We start from the raw sequence: 22,011 nt of genomic DNA on the forward strand, positions 1-22,011 counted from the left end.
GTATTCATCCTAAGTGAACTTGCACATATTAATCACAAGAAGCCTTCGTCAATTTCAGGGACAGACCTCCAACCAAAACTGCATCAAATTACTTTTCTAAACATCCTAATGGTGATCAAGCATCAAGACACTTAGATAGTTTAACCCAGTGATGAATAATTCGAAAACCTGCATGCATATAATCATAAGCAAATTGGACAGAAACTACATATTCTTGCTAAAGCTCGTGGCCTCACCCTAGCAAAAGATAGTTAGTTACGCATGTTCATAATTAAAACCAAAGAAAATATCATTCGAATGAATAAGAATAAAACCACCTTGAAGTAGAAGTTCTTCAAAAACCCTAGCAAAGTTGCGTTCAAAAGCCAAAAGAGAAGGAGTCCAAAAATTCTGTGAAATAGACTTTAAATACTCCCACAAACAAGCTGCCCACAACCAGCTTTTCTATCCCCACAAGGAAACTAAATAAAATAAAATAATGACATGATATAAAATCCAAATTGGACTAGGAGAATCTGTCCATAATCTGCCCAACCACGTTTTGGGCTCAAATCTCCTCCAAATCCAGCCCAATATAGCTTGTTTTAAAGATAAAAATGTTCTGAACACTTCTCCAGAAGGCCACGAATCCATCAGAGGTCATCTCGGGCTCCAAAAACGCCATAAAAGCCCAAAACGTCACTTTCCAGCACTGCACACTGCTCCTTTATTTTATCGCCAGAAAATAACCGCTTGGTAGAAAAGTCTGAAATTTTGATACGATCAAGCCAAGTGACTCACGAATGTCCTCCAACAGGAATTACTCCAAAATTCGTCCATTTGATTATGTTTTGCTCCAGAGAAAGTCGAAAGTCCTATATTGGAAATATAATTCAAAGTATCAAAATTCTTCCAAAATATCAACCAAAATATACTAAGAATGGGGCTAAATATATAATATAAAATATGCACATCAATCACCTAGAGGACGTAGGCACAACGTCGAACCTCTATAAATTCTTGTGTTCTTTGTGTGCTTGTTTACTTTTCGGTTTGTATGTGCTTTATCTTTGCATGACTTGTGTGTGATAGTGATTCATTATCCATGATGAATAATTATTAGCCCTTCACTTCACCACTCTGCTCTGCAAATATGATGATTGAATATTGATTGAGATGCTAATCATCAGTGCTTGCTGGCTAACAGATATATTCAGTATCGAATTTTAATTGCTTTCTTCAAGCATATTTGCAGCTGTAACTTAGGATCAATTTGCAGAAGTCGATTGTTCAACTTTGCATTTAATGCTAATAATCTGAGTACAAGATTAAAAGTTGCCTTTGTTTACAATTTGCAAGTAAGTTTGTTTTTCCTTTTTCAAAAATTGCCTACAATTCTATTAGAAGATGGATGTAAAATTTTGCTTCAATGGAGGATGCTTTGTAGCTGTTTCACACTCGGGCCACAAGCCACATGAAAAAGGCGGACCAAAAAGTAAGTGATACTGAAGCGAAAGCATAAGTCCACAGCATGATAACTGAACATTCTTTTTCTCCTGCTCCGAACAATTGAGTCATTGTTCCTGCCATACATAAGGAAGATAAAGCATATTGTGAAGGGAAACAACACAATCAATTTGTTAGGAAAAAGAATGTCTGTTGATGATGAGAAATAACCAGTGGGGCAAATTGTAATTTGCATTGCAAAAATTGGAAGGGAAAATAACATCAGAAGAGCGTAGCGTACCTATGTTCATTGCTGGTGGGAGTGAAAACTGAAGCAAAAGAACAAACAGATACAATGGATCAGAGTGCACCAACCCAAATTTGAGTGCACCTTTAACAACCAATATTCCTATAAGAGGCAGGGCAACATAACGAACAATGATGATGCCTACAACCAGAGATTTCTGCATCCCTGGCCCTCTCAAACCTGAGAGAACAAAGTGAAGTAAGTAAAAACTGAAAAATAAATATGAAAATGGAAAAAGGTGGAGATTTTAGGAGTTGTATTACCTTTAAGTAGGTTTCCTCCTATTATCAAAGTGAGAGTTGGGATAGCTCCATCTCTGCAATCATAAAGAAGAAGTTAAAAGACTAACAAGTGTGAAGAACACGGATAAATCACTAGCGTTGTTTACAGTATGGGCATAAGTTTTATACCCCAACAAAGAAGCAGTGTCTTGAACCACCCGTAGAGGAGCACCATCTCCTATCAGTGCTTTTCGAATCTGAGGGATGAGTCCGATTGAAAAACCAGCAATCTATACAAGAAAAAAAGAAGCTGAGTTTGGTCAATGTGTAAATAAAACAGAACTAAATGTGCATCAAGATGTATGTGCATTAAGTGCTGGAAGGACATACTGCTCCAGTAGTAGAAGGGGCAAATATTGTTTTCAGATTGAGCTTTCCAAACACCATCATTATACGTTGCTTTATTTTACCTGAAGTTGTCATCTGCCATGACAAATGACATTGATCAGAAATTGAAAAAGGAAAAAAAAACAGAAAGGGGTGATGTTATATTGGCATACTGCGGATCATACATTCAAACAAGAAACATTCTCTTTGTAAAGAATATCTTAAATAGTTGGAAATACGTAGACAGATCGGAAGAACATGGTAAATTGATGGAGTTAGCAACCTTAGCGTTCTCCTCAGATATGGGCAGTGCATAATGATTGGCATTGTCCTCCACTACCTCAGATTCCTTTGAAGAAAGCAGAGGCTCAGTGCAACTTATTTCGTTCGGTGTGGAGGATCTCACTAGAGACTGGGTTGAATCTTGGGTGCCTCTCTTTGCAGATATCCGCACAATATTATACACATAGGACCACAAATAAATGGCTCCTATCTGAAGAGCAAAACCAATTGTATGAATAAGGCAGATTGTACTAATAAAAAGAAAATATTTCAAGAGAATGCACTAAAAAAGAGACAGTGTTCACAAAACATATAGTTATTTGAAGAAATTATTTCCTGCATTTTTTTTCAGATATTGGTGTTTCTAAGTTACGATGTGATGTTTGTGAACTTGCTAAGAGTCATCATGCTTCTTTTGATTCTAGTTTGAATAAAAGTTTTGTTCCATTTCAGATCATTCATTCTGATGTTTGGGGTCCATCTACACCTTCTTCATTAGGTGGATCTCGTTGGTTTGTTACATTCATTGATGATTGCACTAGGATGACATGGGTATGTGTTATGAAATCCAAAGGGGAAGTGAATACATTGTTTCAAAAATTTCATAAGACTATTACTACTCAATATAACATGCAAATTCAGGTTCTCCGCAGTGATAATGGAGGAGAATATATGAGTACAAAGTTGAGGAATTATTTGGAATTCCATGGCATTGTCCATCAAACCACTTGTCCATATACCCCTCAACAGAATGGGGTAGCTGAAAGAAAGAATCGTCATCTCTTAGAAGTTGTTCGCACTTCTCTTGTTGATGCCCATATGCCACCCTCATATTGGGGTGAAGCCCTTACATCTCAACTTATGTGATTAATCGAAGTCCTTCCAGAACATTGGGATTTCAAACAACGCTACAAAGCCTTACTGCAGCCATTGCCGCTCCTCCTATCTCCAATCTACCACCACATATTTTTGGATGTGCTACTTTTGTCCATTTACATAAACATCAACGGAGTAAGTTAGCTCCCCATGCTTTACAATGTGTTTTTGTAGGTTATGGCACATCCCAGAAAGGGTATCGTTGTTATCACCCTCCATCCCAAACCATGTATGTCACTCGAGATGTTGTGTTTCATGAAGACACCCTGTATTTTCCCCATGAGCCTGAACTTCAGGGGGAGCACCAGAAGGAAGTTCAGTTATTTGATTACAGTCATAATGTTCAGATTTATGAGATGGATGACTGCTCCAACTCAGGGGGAGCGTCTCTTGTACCCATGGTGGCATCACCGGTTTTGCTCATGCCACAAAGCCCAACATCATCAAAGGCACCATCATTATTGGATTTATCATTACCGGGTTCATCAACATCACCATTGTCGTCTCCGGCGTCTGTGTCATCACTGCCCCAAGATGGCACAGTGCAATTGGATAATGTAGTTTATATAGATTGTTCAGTACACCAAGTGCCTACACCTAACCAATTCGTTGCTAAGGATGTTCCTACACCACCAAAGAGACAGATGCCCAATCGTTCTACTAGAGGTATTCTTAAACTCACATATGAACCTGATCTTGCCAGTAAAGTAAAATACCCCATGAGTAATTATGTCTCTGACCATAAATTGTCTGAATCAAATAAGTCATTTGTCAATCAATTATCTTCTGTATCTATTCCTAACAGTGTGCAGGAAGCCTTAGTTGACTCTAAATGGAAAAATGCTATGAATGAAGAAATGAAGTCACTTCAGAAGAATGGGACATGGGAGCTTATCAATCTTTCTGCAGGAAAGAAAACTAGTTGGGTGTAGGTGGATATATTCAGTGAAATATAAAGCAGATGGTACAATCGAACTCTTCAAGGCACGGTTAGTTGCAAAAGGGTACACTCAGACATATGGCATTGATTACATGGAGACATTTGCTCCAATAGCAAAGATAAATACGGTGTGGGTATTACTATCATTGGCTGTCAATTTGAATTGGCCCTTGCAACAGTTTGATGTGAAAAATGCTTTTCTTCATGGAGACTTAACTGAAGAAGTATATATGGATATCCCACCTGGGTCCCAAATACCCACTGAGCATAGACATAAGGTATGCAGATTAAGAAAATCATTATATGGTTTAAAGCAATCCCCAAGAGCATGGTTTAGAAGATTTACAAAAGCTATGAGAAATTTCGGGTATATGCAAAGTAACTCAGATAACAACTTGTTCTTGAAGCAACGGAACGACCAAATTACTGCTTTTATTGTGTATGTTGATGATATGGTGGTCACAGGAAATGACTCTGACGAACGAGAAGCTTCGAAGAAGTATTTATCTCAAGAATTTGAAATGAAGGATCTTGGTGATTTAAAATATTTTCTGGGAATTGAGGTTTCTAGATCACATGAGGGAATTGTCTTATCTCAAAGGAAATATGCATTAGATTTATTGAGTGAAACTAGAATGTCTGCTTGTTAGCCTGTAGATACACCCATGGAAGAAGGATTGAAGTTGGAGATTGAAGCTGATCAAGTGCCTGCTAATAAAGGGCGTTATCAGAGGTTAGTCGGAAGGCTGATGTACTTAGCTCATACAAGGCCTGATATTGCCTATGCGTTAAGTGTTGTTAGTCAATTCATGCATAATCCTGGAGAGAAACATATGAATGCAGTGATGAGAATTCTGAGCTATTTGAAAGCAACTCCTGGAAAAGGAATTTTGTTCACAAAAGATGATAACTATTTAAAGATCAGAGGCTACACTGATGCTGATTGGGCTGGTGATGTGGGTGATAGAAGGTCCACATCAGGATATTTTACATTTGTTGGTGGAAATCATGTCACGTGGAGAAGTAAGAAACAGAATGTTGTTTCTCATTCAAGTGCTGAAGCAGAATATAAGGGACTGGCCCTTGGAGTTCAAGAATTATTATGGTTAAAGTTATTGTTGACTAATTTGGGTTATCCACCAAAAGAACCTATGAAATTATATTGTGATAATAAGGCGATGTGTGATATTGCACACAATCCGGTACAGCATGATCGGAAAAAGCATGTTGAAGTGGACAGGTTTTTTATCAAGGAGAAATTAGATGAAAAGATTGTGGAAGTGCCTCAAGTACGCTCTGAAGATCAATTAGCTGATATACTCACTAAGACGGTTTCTAGTCGGATATTTGATAAGTGTGTTTGCAAGTTGAGAGCATGTTCGATATTTATGCCCCAACTTGAGGGGGAGTGTTGAATTATTCTAATTATGTAATTATTGTAGTATATATTAGGATTCCTTACCATAGAAGGATTCTTGATCCCATAATTGATGTAATTACTTTTCTGTAATTCCTAGTGTAAAATCACTATATATTGCCTCCTTGAGAGAAGAATATTATTATTCTGATTATTCCCATAAAATTCTGATTTTCAAGTTAAACTATCAAAACTTATCTTGTGCATGTTCCCCATAATTCCGTACTTTGAGTAATACAAAACTAGATAAAGGAAGTTCGAGACAAAAAATATTAGCAGAAGAAGAAGAAATGTACCGCCATTGAAAGTGAAGCATAAGCCAATCCATAAGTACGACAGACATCAGGAGCTCCAAATGGGCTCCCTTTTTCTTTACAAACAGCTGGGACTATAATGAGGAGCAAGTTCCCCAAATTTCCTGTTTAAATAAACTCAGGAGAAACAAGGTATATTTTATCAGTGATATGCTTAAATATGTTCAATTAAACATATATATGCTTAAATATGTGTTTACCTGCAGCACAGCAACCCAAGACAAGGCCTCGCAGATGTGCAGGAGGTCTTGTTAGCAGGAGGAGTATCCATCCTAGTATCGAACCAACAATAAATGTGATGAGGATATTCACCGGCATGAACCACCTACACATACAAATATATACACATTCAAGCATATCAAACTTGTTTTGAAGTTTAAACCAATAAAACTTGAGCAATAAATCTGCCTACATGAAACAAACTGGTGCAGTAACCATATTGAAATTAATTTTAACTCACAGCTTAACCATGCTTTCATATGTTACTGTCCGCGCAAGGTTGCTGCTCACCAGGGCAGGATTCAATACGTAAAATACAACCTGTTGATAAAAAAAACACACTTATGTATGTAGAAAGAGTGAAACCATACAAAAAAATTCTATGATTTTAGCATCCAACACAATCTAAGGTAGCCACAGAATCTATTTGGACAAAGATGCTAAATGAAAAGTGCATGAATGAAATAAGAAGTTACAGTGTTTAAGTGCTTCCTAGTGTCTTCCCCGAGGATGTTGACGTGATCAAGCGCAAGATATGAGCCAAGCGCAGTGATCAAGAGCACTTTCAACACCGGAATTGAGGCGGTGATGAAGAGCTGCAAAACCTCCATCCTTGCTGAACCTGAATTATACTTGTTATTATTATCCCTCCCTTCACCACTCTGCTCTGGAGCTGGAAATGAGCTTTATTTACCTCCTCTCCTCTGCAAACATAAAATAAGAAAGAATAAAAAAAGACAAACCTAATTAAAATGCCACTTTTGTGAGAGGAATTGAAGAACATATGATGATATATACCTATGAATCTGTAGACGCGGCAGAGCAGAGAAGAGCAGAGTATCTAGCTATTTGCTATTTGAAATTTCCCAAATATTTTTTTATTCAAGAAATAAATTAATTGAAGGACATAAAAATTCAGAATTCCTCCTCCTCATAGACTCTGGTAAGAAATGCTTGAATATGGTTGCAGAAAAACTAAAGTTACCAACAAGAAGCCAAGCACATATTTATATATATTATACGGCGCATTGAACACGAGCAAGTCCTATTCAGGAATTTAAGAAAAAGGAGTATGCATTTGATTTGCGTCGGCCCGTGTTGTCTATTGTGTTGGTCGATGGCTCAGATAACGACTGCTAATTTATATCTGGGTTCCTGTCGTTTTCCGGTTGCCATTGATGACTTCATCTGCATGGAACATCTTGGTATTGCGGGACCTCTCTCGCCATCGCTACTCTTTTTTATCTATGTTCCTCGTCCTTATTACGAGGGAGAGTTCGGTGCAACCACACATTCTCATTCAATGTGATAAAAATGATATAAATTTATTATAAATTTATCGATTTTATAACTTTGATCTCTATAGTTTCAATTTTATCAATTTTATCCATGTAATTTTTAATTACAAGCAAGTCAAGGACACCCCTTAATTTATGTGAAATCAGGTCTCTTGTTTCTCAACCATGTAATTTATGTCTGGCCAAATCAGCCATGTGATTAGTCAATCCGTTGTTGAGCAACAGTGAGCGCCTCCACATACTACTCATCTTCAGGAGACCCATGGTTTGCTTGCACATCCAACGACTTCATTGTTACAACAATCACTTCAGCATGCATCCTCATATTATAGAGAAACTTCTTCACATAAGCCTTGAGCCCATATGCATCAGTGTCCTCCTCCGCATAAAACCTGGATTTTACAACTCTCAAAGCTTTTCTTAGTGAGGAGTAGAGATTGAACGAGTTGAGAGAGAAGAAGCATGAGACCACCATCCATCTCTCACTATCTAATACAAATCAATGGTACCACACAACCCACTTCGTCCACCTTCGAATGAAGAATTTCTCACCCTCTACTTGCCCTTAATCTGAACCTTATGTCAATTGAACCAAATTCAAACCCATAAATCAGAATATTTTAAGAACCCTAATCCCCAATTCGGGTCTGATGTGGAATAGGACAAGAGCTAAATTTTTCAGCCAAAAAAATAGAAATAAAAGGAAGACGAGCTAATTTTTGGTAAAAGACGAGAGCTAATTTTATATGGTACGAGTGGAACAAAATACCCCTCCACATGAGGAGCACACTTTAAAAAAGTAACAGAAGTTAGAGTGACAGATGTCTTTGAATTGCTTGAACTCGAAAACTACACGGATAAAATTGATTAAATTGAAACTACGATGACCAAAATAGTGAAACCGTTAAATTACCAAGACCAAAAATGACTTTTTGCTTTATGATTTTTAGATCGTGTAAATTATGGTTATAAATGCTTGAGAAATCAACACCCACAATTTATTATTTATCTATATATATAAAGCAAAAGGCAGAGAATGGTGAAACATTCAAAATACCAGAAAATGCCCTTAGTTAATGCAAACATTAAGAATTGAAATTATTAATTAAATGAGGATAATATGGTAAATTCACATTTTTTCATATTTAAAAAAATTAAAATGAAAAGAAAAATCAGATAATGGTCTATTTTTATGGAATACAACTACCCATTATCCTTTTCAATTCTAAAATAAATTTTAATTTTTTTAAAAAAAGCCTCTCGCATGCGCGGAAGCGCGTGCGAAGAGGCTAGTATATATAAAGCAAAAGGCAGAGAATGATAAAACATTCAAAATACCAGAAAATATCCTTAGTTAATGCAAACATTAAGAATTGAAATTATTAATTAAATTAGGATAATATGGTAAATTCACACTTTTTTATATTTAACAAATTTAAAATTAAAAGTAAAATCAGATAATGAATCCTCTTTTTATTAAACACATCTACCCATTATCTTTTTTAATTCTAAAATAAAATTTAAAATTATATATAAAAATGAAAAAGGAAACTTGCACTTGTCAACTTTAAAGATTGGGTGCAATAGCAATCCGGTGTAATAACAATTGAGTTTAAGAAATGAAATTAAAAGGACCGAAAAACAATATTTCATGAGCTGAAACGACTGGTCATGGATCTGATGGCCCCGCCAAATAGTAAAGTGACAAAAAAAAAGAGACGCACTAGATTCGCATTCTAGTCTATTTGTCCGTTTCATGTGCGAGAGAAGAGAGAAGTACAAGACAAATAAGGAAGACAAAGAAAATCAGAAAACGTACTCTCAATCTCAACTCTCCTCCACTTGCACCTCTACCCATTCCTCGCTCATTTTCAATCATCCGTCAGCCACAAGAAAATAATAAAAATGGCCCTACCCAATCAGTATCCAGCCTGCTAGCTAGCAGCGGTCTTAGGCTCAAGTCCCATGGTACTATGTGTGTGAGTCCCTCCCTCCCCTCCCCTCCCCTCCCTCCCCCCCCCCCCCCCCCCCCCCCCTCTAAGTTTGGCCAAAAAAACAAAAGAGAGAAGATGGAAGATGAAGAGAAATCCCCATGAGGCAACCATATACATCTTTTCCTTTGGGTGGTGAATGGCCTTGAAATTCATTAGAGCTCGAGCCAGAGAAAGTAATGGTTGAGAGAGTAGGTCATAAATTTCTTATGGTCGTCTGTGAGAAAAGAAAAGGACAGGTGAGACTAAGAGGAAGTTTTTCTTTTGGTCTGCCTGGACTAAGAGGAAGGTGAAACAACACATGACAAAAATAACAACAGAATCATTTCATTTAAAGCAGATTATCAGACAAAAAGCTCTGGGTTACGAGCCTAGAGAGGCCACATACAATTCCGGTAGTATCTAACCATTTCAGACATTAGTACGCATAGTAATCACAATTGCTAAACAAACAACTCGGGATACGAAAAGAAAAAACCATGTAAAATGACCCTACTGTTTCTGCTACAGTATGAAGCAAGCAAGCACCAATAACGCATTTTCTTCTAGGCCTTTTCTAAACCTAACCACCTATCCCGTCATCATCAAACCCAGCAGCTGATAGGGTAGGGACCACTCTCCACACCGATCTCTGCTCACCAGTGGCGGACTCAATTGAAAGCGTTCATGTCAAGTATTTGATGGATGAGAAGGTCATTTCCTTTAACTTTTCTTCTTTGACAGCTCAAGCTGAAACAAACCAACAACACATCAGCAAAGCTTCACTGTTGCTCATCTACTTCCTAAATTAAGATCTCCAATAGAAGGGCGGCCAATTAAACTAATAAAAACAAACAAAACCAATATTTTTAATAGAAAGCAAAAGCACAGCCTCAACTTTAGATCATTAAAGCATTCCCATCAACTACAATGAACACAGAAATCAAAAAGGTAATGAACAAAGTCAAAAGCAGCCTCCACAACAAAGGTGTAGCAACCCCATACGGCAACAAAGCAGAGGGCACAGGACTGGTGATCTCTGTGAGGAGCTCAGTCACCCGTTATAGCAAACAATGCCCCAAAAGCTAATCCATTTTGAGACCAGCTGATTGAACGGAAGTAAAGGTCACCTTTTAACAGTACAGAAAGGATGCAGAACAAGAAATAATGGACCTCCTACTAAAAGCATCTCTTCAGATGTAATCCAGTGCTCTACCTTAAGGAAGTATGTATATGTACATGCATTGGCTCCAGCAATTTCAAGACAATACCTGGAAACAATCACCGAAAAGGAAACTAGAGCAATCAAATACATAAATAGTAATCACAAATCTCACCACTCATGGAATACAAACAAAACAGAAAATGGACCAGAAGATTCTAAGCACATCCGTTCAAAATGAAGAACAGTAACATGAGGAGAAAGTGTCGCACCACGGTCGCATCTCTTGGACAGCTTTGTAATGGGCAGAGAATATTGAACATGCGAGCATATGCATATAACATCCCTCGCACCATGGAAACGATAAACAAAAAAAGAAGAACAAAAAATCAAAAGGGGCCAGAAAATTGCGCAAAGCAAGACAAATTCGTAACAGTTCACACAACAAAATCCAATCTGTATCTGATTCCTCATTGTCAAAATAAAATGACTTCCTAAATGACAATTGTAAATCAAGCTTAACCTGGATTCAGGAAAAGATTAATGAGATTTCACTCATACATTAACAAATTTGGTTCTCTTAGAAGTTGAATATTTTATCCAGCAGTAAAGTGCAAGTCAATCAGTTAACCAGAACCATTCAATATGGAATTCATTAGGTGACTGAGAATTGACCAGGAACTGGGAAGCAAATTAAGTTCAGGATAAGCCGATAACAGTATGCCTAAAGTAAGTTGGAGTTAAGATCTCACACTTATAGAACTTGATATCTGCCTTGCTGAGCTCCACCAGGAAGTGATAATGCCTGATTTGAGATGTCTTCCAAAACACGTTTTAATTCTGCTTTGGCTCTCTTGACAGATTGTTCAGTAGGGCCCTCAATAAACAAGTAGAGTTTGCGATCTCCTGGTCCTGCAACCTTGCCTGGTGGGAAATACTGACCCCTCGTAGTAATGGCAGCTCCAGTCCACTCTGATATAGGTCCCAAAGTTTCCTTGTGGGTAACCTTCCATCGAGCATTCTGTGGAAAATCATTTATCTCCAACTCTGCTTCATAGTGTTCAGGCATTGCATCAGCTTGGATCTTTGCCAGATTATGCTGCAAGTTCATTGCAGCTGCAATTGCTGCAGCCCGAGCTGCCCCATCATTGCCAACAACAGGCAAACCAGTCCCAGCCACAGCTGCTGCTGTTCCTGGTAATGTTAGACCAAGGACACCTGGAAGAGAAACAGGCAGTCCACTGTTGGGAAGCAGTTGGGCAGCAGGCACAGGGGTCTGCATTGAAGCTGTACTACCTTTAGAGGCGGCAGCAATGGCTGCTATCTGAGCAAGGGCAGCCTGCTGTGAAATGTCTCCCCCTGCCTTTCGGATACCTTCATCTTCATCTTCTGAATCTGACTTGTCATCCTCAAAACCATATTCTTTGGCTTGTGCCTTCTTTGCTGCTCTCCTCACTTCATCTTCCTCTTCATTAAATTTAAAACCACTTCCTCCATAACCAGTTCCATGGGCTTGCTCGAGTCCCTGATTTACTTTTGCGGTGAAACCATCCGCAAGAGATTTCAGGTCATCTGGAACAACTTGCTCAGAGAGTTCCAATGCTTTGACAAGATCTGGAGCGTATCTAGCATCTTCCTCAGAGACAAACGTTATAGCACAGCCTTTCCGACCAGCTCGCCCTGTACGGCCAACACGGTGAACATAGTCTTCATAGTGATTTGGACTATCAAAGTTGATCACCAGTTCAAGCTCCTTGACATCTAACCCTCTTGCAGCAACACTAGTTGCAATCAACAAATTACAAACATTGCTTTTAAAATCAGTTATGGTGGACTCACGATCTGTTTGATCTTTGCCCCCGTGAAGTGAGAGACAAGGATATCCATGCCTAAGCAGATCCCTAAATAAAGCATCACATTTATTCTGTGACTCGACAAATATCAAAATTTTTCCTTTCTCATACCACTCCCCAAGTAACTCTAACAATCTCAAGAACCTTTCATTTTCCAGCCTCACTTCAACCAATTGTGCTATGTCCTTATTCACAACACTCCTACCACCAACTTGTATTTCCACAGGTTTGTTCAAGACTTTCCGTGCCAAGACTTCAACCTGGCGAGGGAAAGTGGCAGAAAACAATACAGTTTGACGATCTGGCCGAATATTTTGAACAATTCGAGTGATTTGAGGTTCAAAACCCATGTCAAACATTCGATCAGCTTCATCCACAACCAAATACGTTACTCTACGCAGATTTGTTATTCTCCCTCCACTTGTACAAAGTATGTCAATCATCCTACCGGGAGTACAGACAACAATTTCAGCTCCCCTCTTCAATTCACTAATTTGTTGGGCAACACCAGAACCTCCATACACAGGCACACACCTGAGACCCAGTACCTTGGTAAACTTTTTAATATCACTGTGAATCTGCTGAACAAGCTCCCTAGTTGGTGCCATTATAAGCCCAATAGGTCCATCTCCTGCTACCACAGGTGGCTGGTCCTTGATATGCCTCAGCATTGGCAGCACGAATGCAACAGTTTTGCCTGACCCAGTTTTTGCAATGCCAATACAATCTCGACCACTCATAATTACAGGCACTGCCTGAGCCTGAATTGGCATTGGCTTTTCATAGTTTAGCTTCTTTATTGTTTCCAAGATTTTACTTGTAAGCCCAGTTTGGTGCCACGTCTTGATCGGCTTTGGCACATCCTTACCGTGTATCTTCAATTCCAATTCTTTCCGATATGCACCCACCTGTTCTGGAGTCATTCTAGAGATCTCCTTCACCTCAATATAGAAATTTTTGCGGAATGGATCATAATCTATCTTAGAGTGATCAACTACAGAAAGCTTCTCAGCTTTTGTCTTTTTCACCCTTTTTATGAACTCATCATCACCTTCATCTTCTAGGGGGTCATCATCATTCTCAAGGTCCCCATAATCCGAGTCAGAATCCTCCCCAGGAATTATTCTGCCCATAGATTTATTTGAACCTCTCCTTGGCTGTTCACCATTACTTAGATCATCCTTTTTATCCTTGTTCTTCTCATCAACAATTGATGGTTCCACAGCATTGTTCAGCTTCTCAACTTCAGGCAATACCATAGAATTCATAAAAGCATCTAATGGATCAACTTCTTCATCACCAACAGCATCATCAGCCCCATTCTGCAAAGTAGGTGCATCTGTTTCATTCTCAGAATCTACCACCATAGCATCTCCGCCAACTTCTCTGTCAGTAAGATTGTCTTCTCCATCAACATCCATATCCCTCTCTGATTTCCCTAATGAGGGTACTTCTTCATCATCAGATTCTCCTTCAAGAGTCCAGGCCTTGCCGGACTTAGGTTCATCAACATCCCCTTCCCCACGTTTCTCTCTCTCAGATTCTTCCTTCTTCCTTTTTAACTCTTGCCACTCCTGAACTCTCCTTCTCCGCTTTTCCATTTCCTCATCCAATTTCCGCTGTTCATCCTCTAACTCCTCCTCACGAGTTGGCTGCTTCTCTTTCTTAACTGAATCATCTTCATCACTCTTCTTTCTCGGGCTCCCATCTCCATCATCCCTATGTCTGTTTGACCTGCTGCTACTCCTTTCCCTCTCTTTCTCCTTGTACTCATTTTCATCTTTCCTATGCCGCTTCCTACCACGCTCCCTAACATCATCATCAGTATCATCAGTATCAATGTCCCTGCGCCTCTCCCTCTCCCGTATCCTCCTCTCTCGATCTCTGTCCTTTTCCCTCTCCCTATCTCGCTCCCTCTTTTCCCTCTCTCTATCTTCTCCTTCTCTTTCTCGTTCCCTTCTCTCCCTCTCTCTTTCTCGTTCCTTTTCTTTTTCTCTTTCTTTTTCTTTCTCTCTATCTCTTTCTTTTTCTCTTTCTCTTTCTCTTTCCCTCTCCTTTTCCTTCTCTCTAGCCCTCTCTCTCTCCTTCTCCTTCTCCTTCTCCTTCTCTTTATCTTTTTCTCTCTTCCTGTCTCTCGTTCTCTCTCTTTCATCATCCCGGCTTCGTGTCCTATCAGTGTCCCTGTCTCGATGCTTCTCTCTATCATACCTATCCTCAGAATCAGAACTCTTTTCTCTCTCAGAGCGCCGACTATCACGGTCTCTCTTATCTTTATCTTTATCTTTATCCCTGTGTCTCTCTCCATTCCTCTCTTTTTCACGTTGCCGATCTCGATGACTCCTCTTGGATTCCCCCTCCTTCCTGGATTTATGCTTGCCCTCTTCCATTTCTTTCTTCCTATGCCACTCATAAACACAAAAATCAGTTCTCATTCCAATTATGGACAAGAAAACACAAACAGAAAACCCTAACACCACTCTACTTGCATAATCCAACATGAATTCTAATTCCTTCCAATGTCTTCTCAAATTAAAGCAACTAAAATTACCAAAGCTTGAATTTACATTAACATTAACATTAACAATAACAGAACAAAGCGAGCACACACGAGCATGTAAATTATAAATCAAAGGAAACAGACAACTTTATTCCATTGAATAACAAACAGAACAATATATGTACAGTGAAACCAAGGTGGTCTTTTTTATCTTAAATCTGAATAGACCTTTATTGAACTTAAATCTTGATAGACCTTATAACACACGCTTTAATACATATCTTTCTTTGGTTTTTAAATCTTAAAACAAGTGTTAAGTTTGTCTGATCATAGTTGCCTAATTCGCTCACACCCCTAAGAATTTCGATCTGGATCGAGCGTACCCAATCGGGTTACGGTATCGATCTGGAACGAAAGATTTAACGACTCAGTTCCAGAGGAGAGAACAGTACCTGATAGACGACGTCGCTGCTACACAAGAGTACCGGACCGCCGACAGCAGACGAGCAATCGAGGGCACATGAGGGAGAGTGCTATAGCTAATGAGCCCACGTTTGATTCTTGGTCTCTTGGTCTCTTGGCATAAGGGTAAGGAAGAACTTGGGTTCGGAGAGGATTTTTTTAGACGAATAGATTCGAAGAGGTGGGATGGGTGATAGGGCTGGGTGATAAATGGATAGGCGTAAGAGCATTTCCAGAGGACAGCCCAGCCCACCTGGTCTCCCAAAATCAGCTCCAGCACGGGCAGGGCAAGGCCCAAGGCAAGATAGGCGCTGATGTCAGCAAAGAAAATAAATTTTTTATAAAAAATCTGAAAAATTATCAAAAAATTTTATACATGCCTACAAATTTTTATTTATTAATCTCATACATATAAATAAAATTAATCTCAGGTGAACAGTATTTTTCTTTGGGTTGCCATGGCAATGGGTCGAAAAACACACACAAAATTACTGTGGCATATACTATTCAAGTAAACAGTAACTGTCCTTACTTGTGCCATAACAAATGGGTGGAAGTGCTCTAAAGGGAACGTATTAGAGGTTGGGTAGGTGGGTGTGTCAATATAATAAAAGTATTGCTTCTGGTTTCAAGAATTTAGTCTCGTTCTCCTAGACCTTATGGTCTGAGGAAGTTGTGGTTACCTGCCCTTGGATCTACTCTAACGGTTGAGAAAAAACTTGTTTAAATATCAATATGTCATCTTTTATTTTACTTTTACTCTAATAAAATACTATTTTAGTTATTAAAACAAATTTTTTTTATTTTAAGAAGAGTTTAATATCAAAGATGAAAAACATGATCAAAAAACTCATTCGTATCTAAGACCATTGTCTTCGATGCTAGTCATCTTTCTCCTTCATGCCTAGTGAATAAGAAAACATAAACCTTTTATGAAAGTACAATATAGTTGCAAAAACCCAAGTCTGGGTTTATCAACTGAAAAAAATAAATAAATAAACAAATAAACAAACAAATAAACAAACAAAAAACCCAAAATTTGTTTGTAAAAAATTTAAGTTTTCCCAAACTGGGTTCATGAATCATTCAAATCTAACATTTATAAACAGAAAATTGATCACAAAGGCAGAGAATAACAGGAAAGTGACTTGGTTGTGGGTCCTTGAAATTCAATCACGTTAAGATTTAGGATTCATAGAATCATCCTGTGATTGTTGATTGGTTTATTTGTGAAATTTCATGTTATAAAAATCTCTTCAGGCATAATTTGATTTATTGGGTTTTTATGCACTATTGTTAATTTGCTTTATTATCTTCGCTTTGCAAAAATAGGAATATGAATTGGTGTTTACTTCTCAAAAATCTCGTTCTTAGAGTTCTAATTGGACTTGTGCTTTAGGAGGAGATTGGGATGTAATAAGAAGTTGTATTGTTACTTTTCCTTTTTATTTATTTATTAACTTTACTACTTTTTGTGTGCTTGCTGAGGCAACTATAGAAGAATATAAGACATATATCAATATGCTTTCTATTGTTGGCTACCTAAAGATCAATTATGAGCCAAGCCTTTTTGGATATCATAAAAAACATGACAACTCATCATGCTATTTTGAAAGATTTGTTTCTACATAATAAATTTGGAACATGTTTATTATCTAATTACTAGTGCTCGCTTTTTCTTTTGGCAGGTTATTTTTGTTCTCGCTGCTGTTTTTTTGCTGGGAGCGGGTTTATTAGAAATAATTTGCAAATAGGTGAATTCCCCTGCTATTTCTTGTAGTCATTAACTTTTCTTATTTAAGTTTGTGTCTATATTTTCTTCTATATAGTCGTTATAAATACAAGTTTTAGATGGATAGGCAGTGGATTGCCAAATTATAAGAAAGGGATTGAATCCTTCATTGATGTTGCAAGACACCATGTGAATGCTAGTGGGATTGAATCCTTCTCATCCAACACCTACTCATCCAACACCTACTCATCCAGCTCATGGGACAACTCCTCAAGAGGTGTAGATTGGTGAATAAATGGTGATGCAGTAAACTCTTCAGGAGGTCACACATGAAGACACAAGTATTATTTTTCTGTTTTATAATTCTATAGTTTTAGATTAGTGAATAAATGGTGAAGTAGTAAACATTTGTTGGTTGGTGTACTTAAATTTGTTATGTTTTTATTTATATGTTAATTATATAGTTAAATTTCTTGCGAAAAGTAATAAAATTTACAATGATAGGAATTATATAAAATGCGTCAATGTCAACTTGTGTAACCGCGCACCAATAGGCTGGATGGTTTGTTTTATTGTATACTGATGTTCTGTTTTTGATTTTGGGTTTGCAGAGGCTACTTCTATGTCTTCTGGCATGAAGCGACGAGGAAGATCTTATGGGAAACGCCTCCATGACCTCATAGAAGCCAATGATGGGAAACCACTAACTTGATAAAATGGGGGGCCCGTGGAGCATTGGCATTGGCTTTGTGATAAAATGTACACTGAACCCACTTTTGTGGTATGTATTCCATAATTGTTTTACGGTTTTATTTTTTATTTTTTAAGTAACAGTGTATTTGTTATTGTAATAGTCAATTCATGTATTTTTTTATTGCAGGAGAAGTCGAAGAAAAATTCTAATAACCGTAAAAAGAAGAAAGCAAACCACAGGGGAGGTGCATGCTCATTTGTCTAGCATGCTCAGCAGGCTGTTAAAGTAATATAAAGTTACATAGCTACTTTAAATATTTTCCAATTGATCTTAATCAGTTTTTTTATTTCTGATTTATAAGAGGGGAAGCCTTTATCATTCATTGATAATTGGGAAAGGCTGCATAAAGACAAAGAGCATAATTGGATTAGTGAGGATGCCCAAGAAAAGCATGTAATGATTTATATTAGTATTGCACCGAAATTGATAGAAATCGTGGATCCTCTTACATATTTAGAAAACACTATGTAATACTTCTTTTTAGATTGGTGTTGGTTGATTACTTCTTCTTACAGACAGTTACTAATGGCATCTCATATGGTCATATGCAAGTTTAATTTGTTGGTTTGTCTATAAGAAAAAATGAAACGAATGCAAGATGAACTGAGGGCCAAGATGATTGAGGAGGCTGATGAGGATATTGAGGTTGATTCAATACGAGTTTCAATTGAGGCTGAGTTCAAGATCATGGGTGATGTACTTGGAGTGAAAGGTAGGACAGTTCGTGATCTTGGTGCTTTTCCTCGAATGGAAGCCAATATATCAACTACTACTTTTTCTGGAGCTTCTAATTTTGAGCTTAGCAAGTTACAAGATACAGTACAGATGCTTGCTGATCGGTTCATAATTGTATATCATTTTGTACCCTTCTAGCTTATGATTTGGTTATGTTTTTGAGTTAAACTTGTGCTTTTAATCCTTTTTGTGTTTATCTTTCAGTTCATTGAGCTTTAGGTAATAATGATGGCTTTAGAGAGCATAATTCATGCAATTCAAGCATGTTAAGGCCTAATTTGGATGAATGGATGAAGAGCTTAAAGACAAACTCATTTTGGCTACAGCCCCCTGCCAGTCCAGTTCCGTAGGTCATATTGCAAGCTTTGTTTCAACAACCTACATAGCTCGAATGAGGCCACATTCTTCATGAACGTTGTTCCAATTGGTGTGTACTATAACATATCCAAAATTCAGCCCCATTGGATAAATCTGGAGTCCGTTACCTAGCAAACACAACCATGCTCAGGATGGATCTTATCAGCGCGGAAAATGAGTTAGCAATTTGTTTTGGCCTTAACTTCCTCCTCCGACCTTGGATTGGCCCAAATAACATATGGCTGGAAAGAAGACATTCTGAACTTCAATTTCGAGTGCTTAAAGTCCTAATTTGATTAAGAGAAGCCCAAGTTGTAAGCCCTTGAAGTTGCTGGTCATGCTGACCTCAGCATGTGCTGGTTGGATGCTTGGTCATGGTGAGCTAGGTATGAGCTATCATTTCTGGTTGGAAGCTTGGTCATGGTGACATGAAGATGAGCTAGGGCTGATGGTGGGATCTATTGGTGAAGTGCATAAACCAATTCAAGATTTTCTAATACAAGTGCATCACCCAATTTAGATTTTCTAATACAAGTGCATCAACCATTTCAGATTTTATAAAACAAGTGTTGTATGCATTAGCCATATTGAATTCAGATTTTCACTTCCCCTAGGCCTATAAATAGGGAAGTTCTCTAAGCTTGTAAAAACACCCCAAGGGGGGAGCTCTCAAACACTTCTCTAGAGCTCCCTTCCCTTCTCTCCCTCAAATTCTCTTAGTTTCTCTTTCTAGTTTTCAATTGTTATAATGAGATCTTTGTGCTGAAATTCTCCTTAAGTTTTTCCAAGTTCTACTTAATTTTCATTGTTATGTAAATTCTTTTCTTTAGTTTCAAGTTTGATTAGTTTCCAAGTTTCAATTATGGTTTTTGTTCTTATTCATTATGCTTATAAGTTAATATGCTAGTTTGAATGATTGATCACCATTTAGGCTTGCATGTTAGCTATCTTGGTTTGAATTAAGAGTAGACACCATGCTTTAATTCGAATTGAACTATGAATAGGAAGAGTATGTATGGACATTCGACAACAGGGATTAGATACATACTTGGTTGTTTAAAATGTTCTTCTATGCTTAATGGGTTCCTAATGCTTAATTTTAGGTTAGACAACAAATGATCAAATTAGGGAATTAGGAACACAAGGTTATGACCACACATCATGGCTTAATCATACTTTAGCTAGAATCAATCCATTAATCTAATTGAACTTGGGAACTTATCTGCTTGAGTTAGTTATTTCTTTCTTCCTTGTTTTATTTATTTCCTTTCTTTTTCATTTCTGTTTTGTGTAGGAAAAATGAATTGGATCATTCAATCACCAATCCTCGTGGGATCGACCTCGCACTTACATATGCTATACTACCAAACGGCTCGTGCACTTGCGAGTATCACAAGTTGAGGATGCAACTGAATCCATTTTGGTGCAGCTGTATCTACGCAACAAGTTTTTGGCGCCGTTGCCGGGGATTGGCAACATAGTTTGGTTCTATTTCTTTTCCCTACTTGTTTTATTTTTATTTTTCATTTTCATGTTTTTCTAGACAATTTCAAGTTTTAAAGTTAATGACGTTAATGGACAAGTTGTGTTTGTAGTCCAACAGAAAAGGACAATTGCCCAACAAGCAAGAGAACTGGGTTTAAGTCCCAGCTTACACAACCCATTGGCGCTTGTTGCTTTGAAGCATGGAATTGGATGTGTGTTGATTTTCCTTTTCATTTTAGTTTTTATTTCCTAATCCTTTTAATTCCATTTCAAGTTTGTGTGTTTGTTTTAGCAATTGATGACAGCTTAATAAAAATGGAGAGAGATGGCAACCTCAATCATAAGAATGGGAAGTGTGGAGCAATGGGAGAAGTCGCGACCTCCAAGTGCATCACACTCGACCTAATCGCTTCAAGAGGGAGCATTTCAATCCTTTCCCTTTACTTGTTATTATTTTAAATTTCTGTTTCTTTTTTTTATAAAAATTTAAAAAAATAAAAAATTTAAAAATTTAAAAAGATTTTTCATATGAGCTGACTTATGGTAACTCCAGTGAGCACTTCCGTCAATACAGTGTCTAGGAGTTCTTTAGGCGACACCTTCGGTGTCTAAGAAGTTTGGGTTTTAAGCGGGACCATTGTGACCCCTCCAACCTTCCCGGATCCCCTGGCTGTATTTTCTGAGGCCCTTAACTGGTCATCCGTGAGTTGCTTATATATTCATTTTTTTTTCTTTCTAAACCTTCTTCTTAACTTTTCCCCTTATCATTTACATGTTCTCAATCATTTTTACTTTGCTTTAACATTGAGGACAATGTTTCATTTAAGCTTGGGGGTGCTGGAAAGTTTTTTTAGCTTTTGTGTTTGTGTCTGAAAACGTAGGCTTCTTCATTGCTACAAATTTTTTTTTTCTGCTACTGTTTTGAAAGTTTGGTCCACGTTGTGTTCTTCATTTTTTCATGCTGAATCCAACGACGTAAAGAACGTTAAATTTGACCAAGTGGTTTGAAAGTTACATGTCAAAACAGATTATATGTTGAAATTGAGCAAAACAGCAATTTGAAACCTCACGTTTTTCTTTTATGTTTCTTTTCTTTGAGTCATTTTCAGTTTTCCTTCCCACACCAATGATAAATCTTGAGTCTAACTTCTAATATGGCTCTTAGGAATTTGATAAGCATTGTGTTAGGTCTGAATCTTATTCTTTTGCTAGCTAAGTCTCACATAATTATGTTTGAGCTTTCTATGCACTTTAGCCATGATTATACAACTCTTGCATGTCTTACCCAATTGTATGCATTTTTGCTTGTGTCACTGGA

At 37.8% G+C, this 22,011-nt stretch overlaps 2 protein-coding genes across 5 annotated transcripts; both read right to left on the minus strand.

Annotated features, from left to right (window-relative positions):
* Positions 1-1,251: 1,251 nt before the first annotated feature.
* On the minus strand, positions 1,252-7,588 carry LOC110758047 (protein PIN-LIKES 3-like). Its single transcript, XM_021959836.2, has 11 exons — positions 7,187-7,588; positions 6,865-7,092; positions 6,630-6,709; positions 6,370-6,494; positions 6,152-6,273; positions 2,624-2,833; positions 2,344-2,436; positions 2,143-2,243; positions 1,996-2,048; positions 1,727-1,912; positions 1,252-1,562 (listed from the first exon to the last, which is right to left on the minus strand). The coding sequence occupies exons 2-11, from the start codon at positions 6,997-6,999 to the stop codon at positions 1,432-1,434; spliced, it is 1,236 nt and encodes a 411-aa protein (XP_021815528.2). The 5' UTR covers positions 7,000-7,092; positions 7,187-7,588; the 3' UTR covers positions 1,252-1,431.
* A 2,391-nt stretch (positions 7,589-9,979) lies between these two features.
* Positions 9,980-15,807, minus strand: LOC110758046 (P-loop containing nucleoside triphosphate hydrolases superfamily protein). Of its 4 annotated transcripts, none has more exons than XR_015835850.1 (4): positions 15,621-15,807; positions 11,571-15,068; positions 10,873-10,927; positions 9,980-10,406 (listed from the first exon to the last, which is right to left on the minus strand). XR_015835850.1 is itself a non-coding variant. In XM_021959831.2 (3 exons), exon 2 carries the CDS (start codon positions 15,056-15,058, stop codon positions 11,573-11,575), a length of 3,486 nt encoding a protein of 1,161 aa, XP_021815523.2. In that variant the 5' UTR covers positions 15,059-15,068; positions 15,621-15,807; the 3' UTR covers positions 9,980-10,406; positions 11,571-11,572. The 4 variants fall into 4 exon arrangements, 1 of the variants encoding a protein (XP_021815523.2); XR_015835849.1 differs by having other exon boundaries at positions 11,091-15,068; XR_015835851.1 differs by having other exon boundaries at positions 10,787-10,927; positions 11,091-15,068.
* Positions 15,808-22,011: the final 6,204 nt, after the last annotated feature.

This window comes from Prunus avium, chromosome 5, assembly GCF_965620075.1.
Source record: "Prunus avium chromosome 5, drPruAviu1.hap1.1, whole genome shotgun sequence".
NCBI lineage: Eukaryota > Viridiplantae > Streptophyta > Magnoliopsida > Rosales > Rosaceae > Prunus > Prunus avium.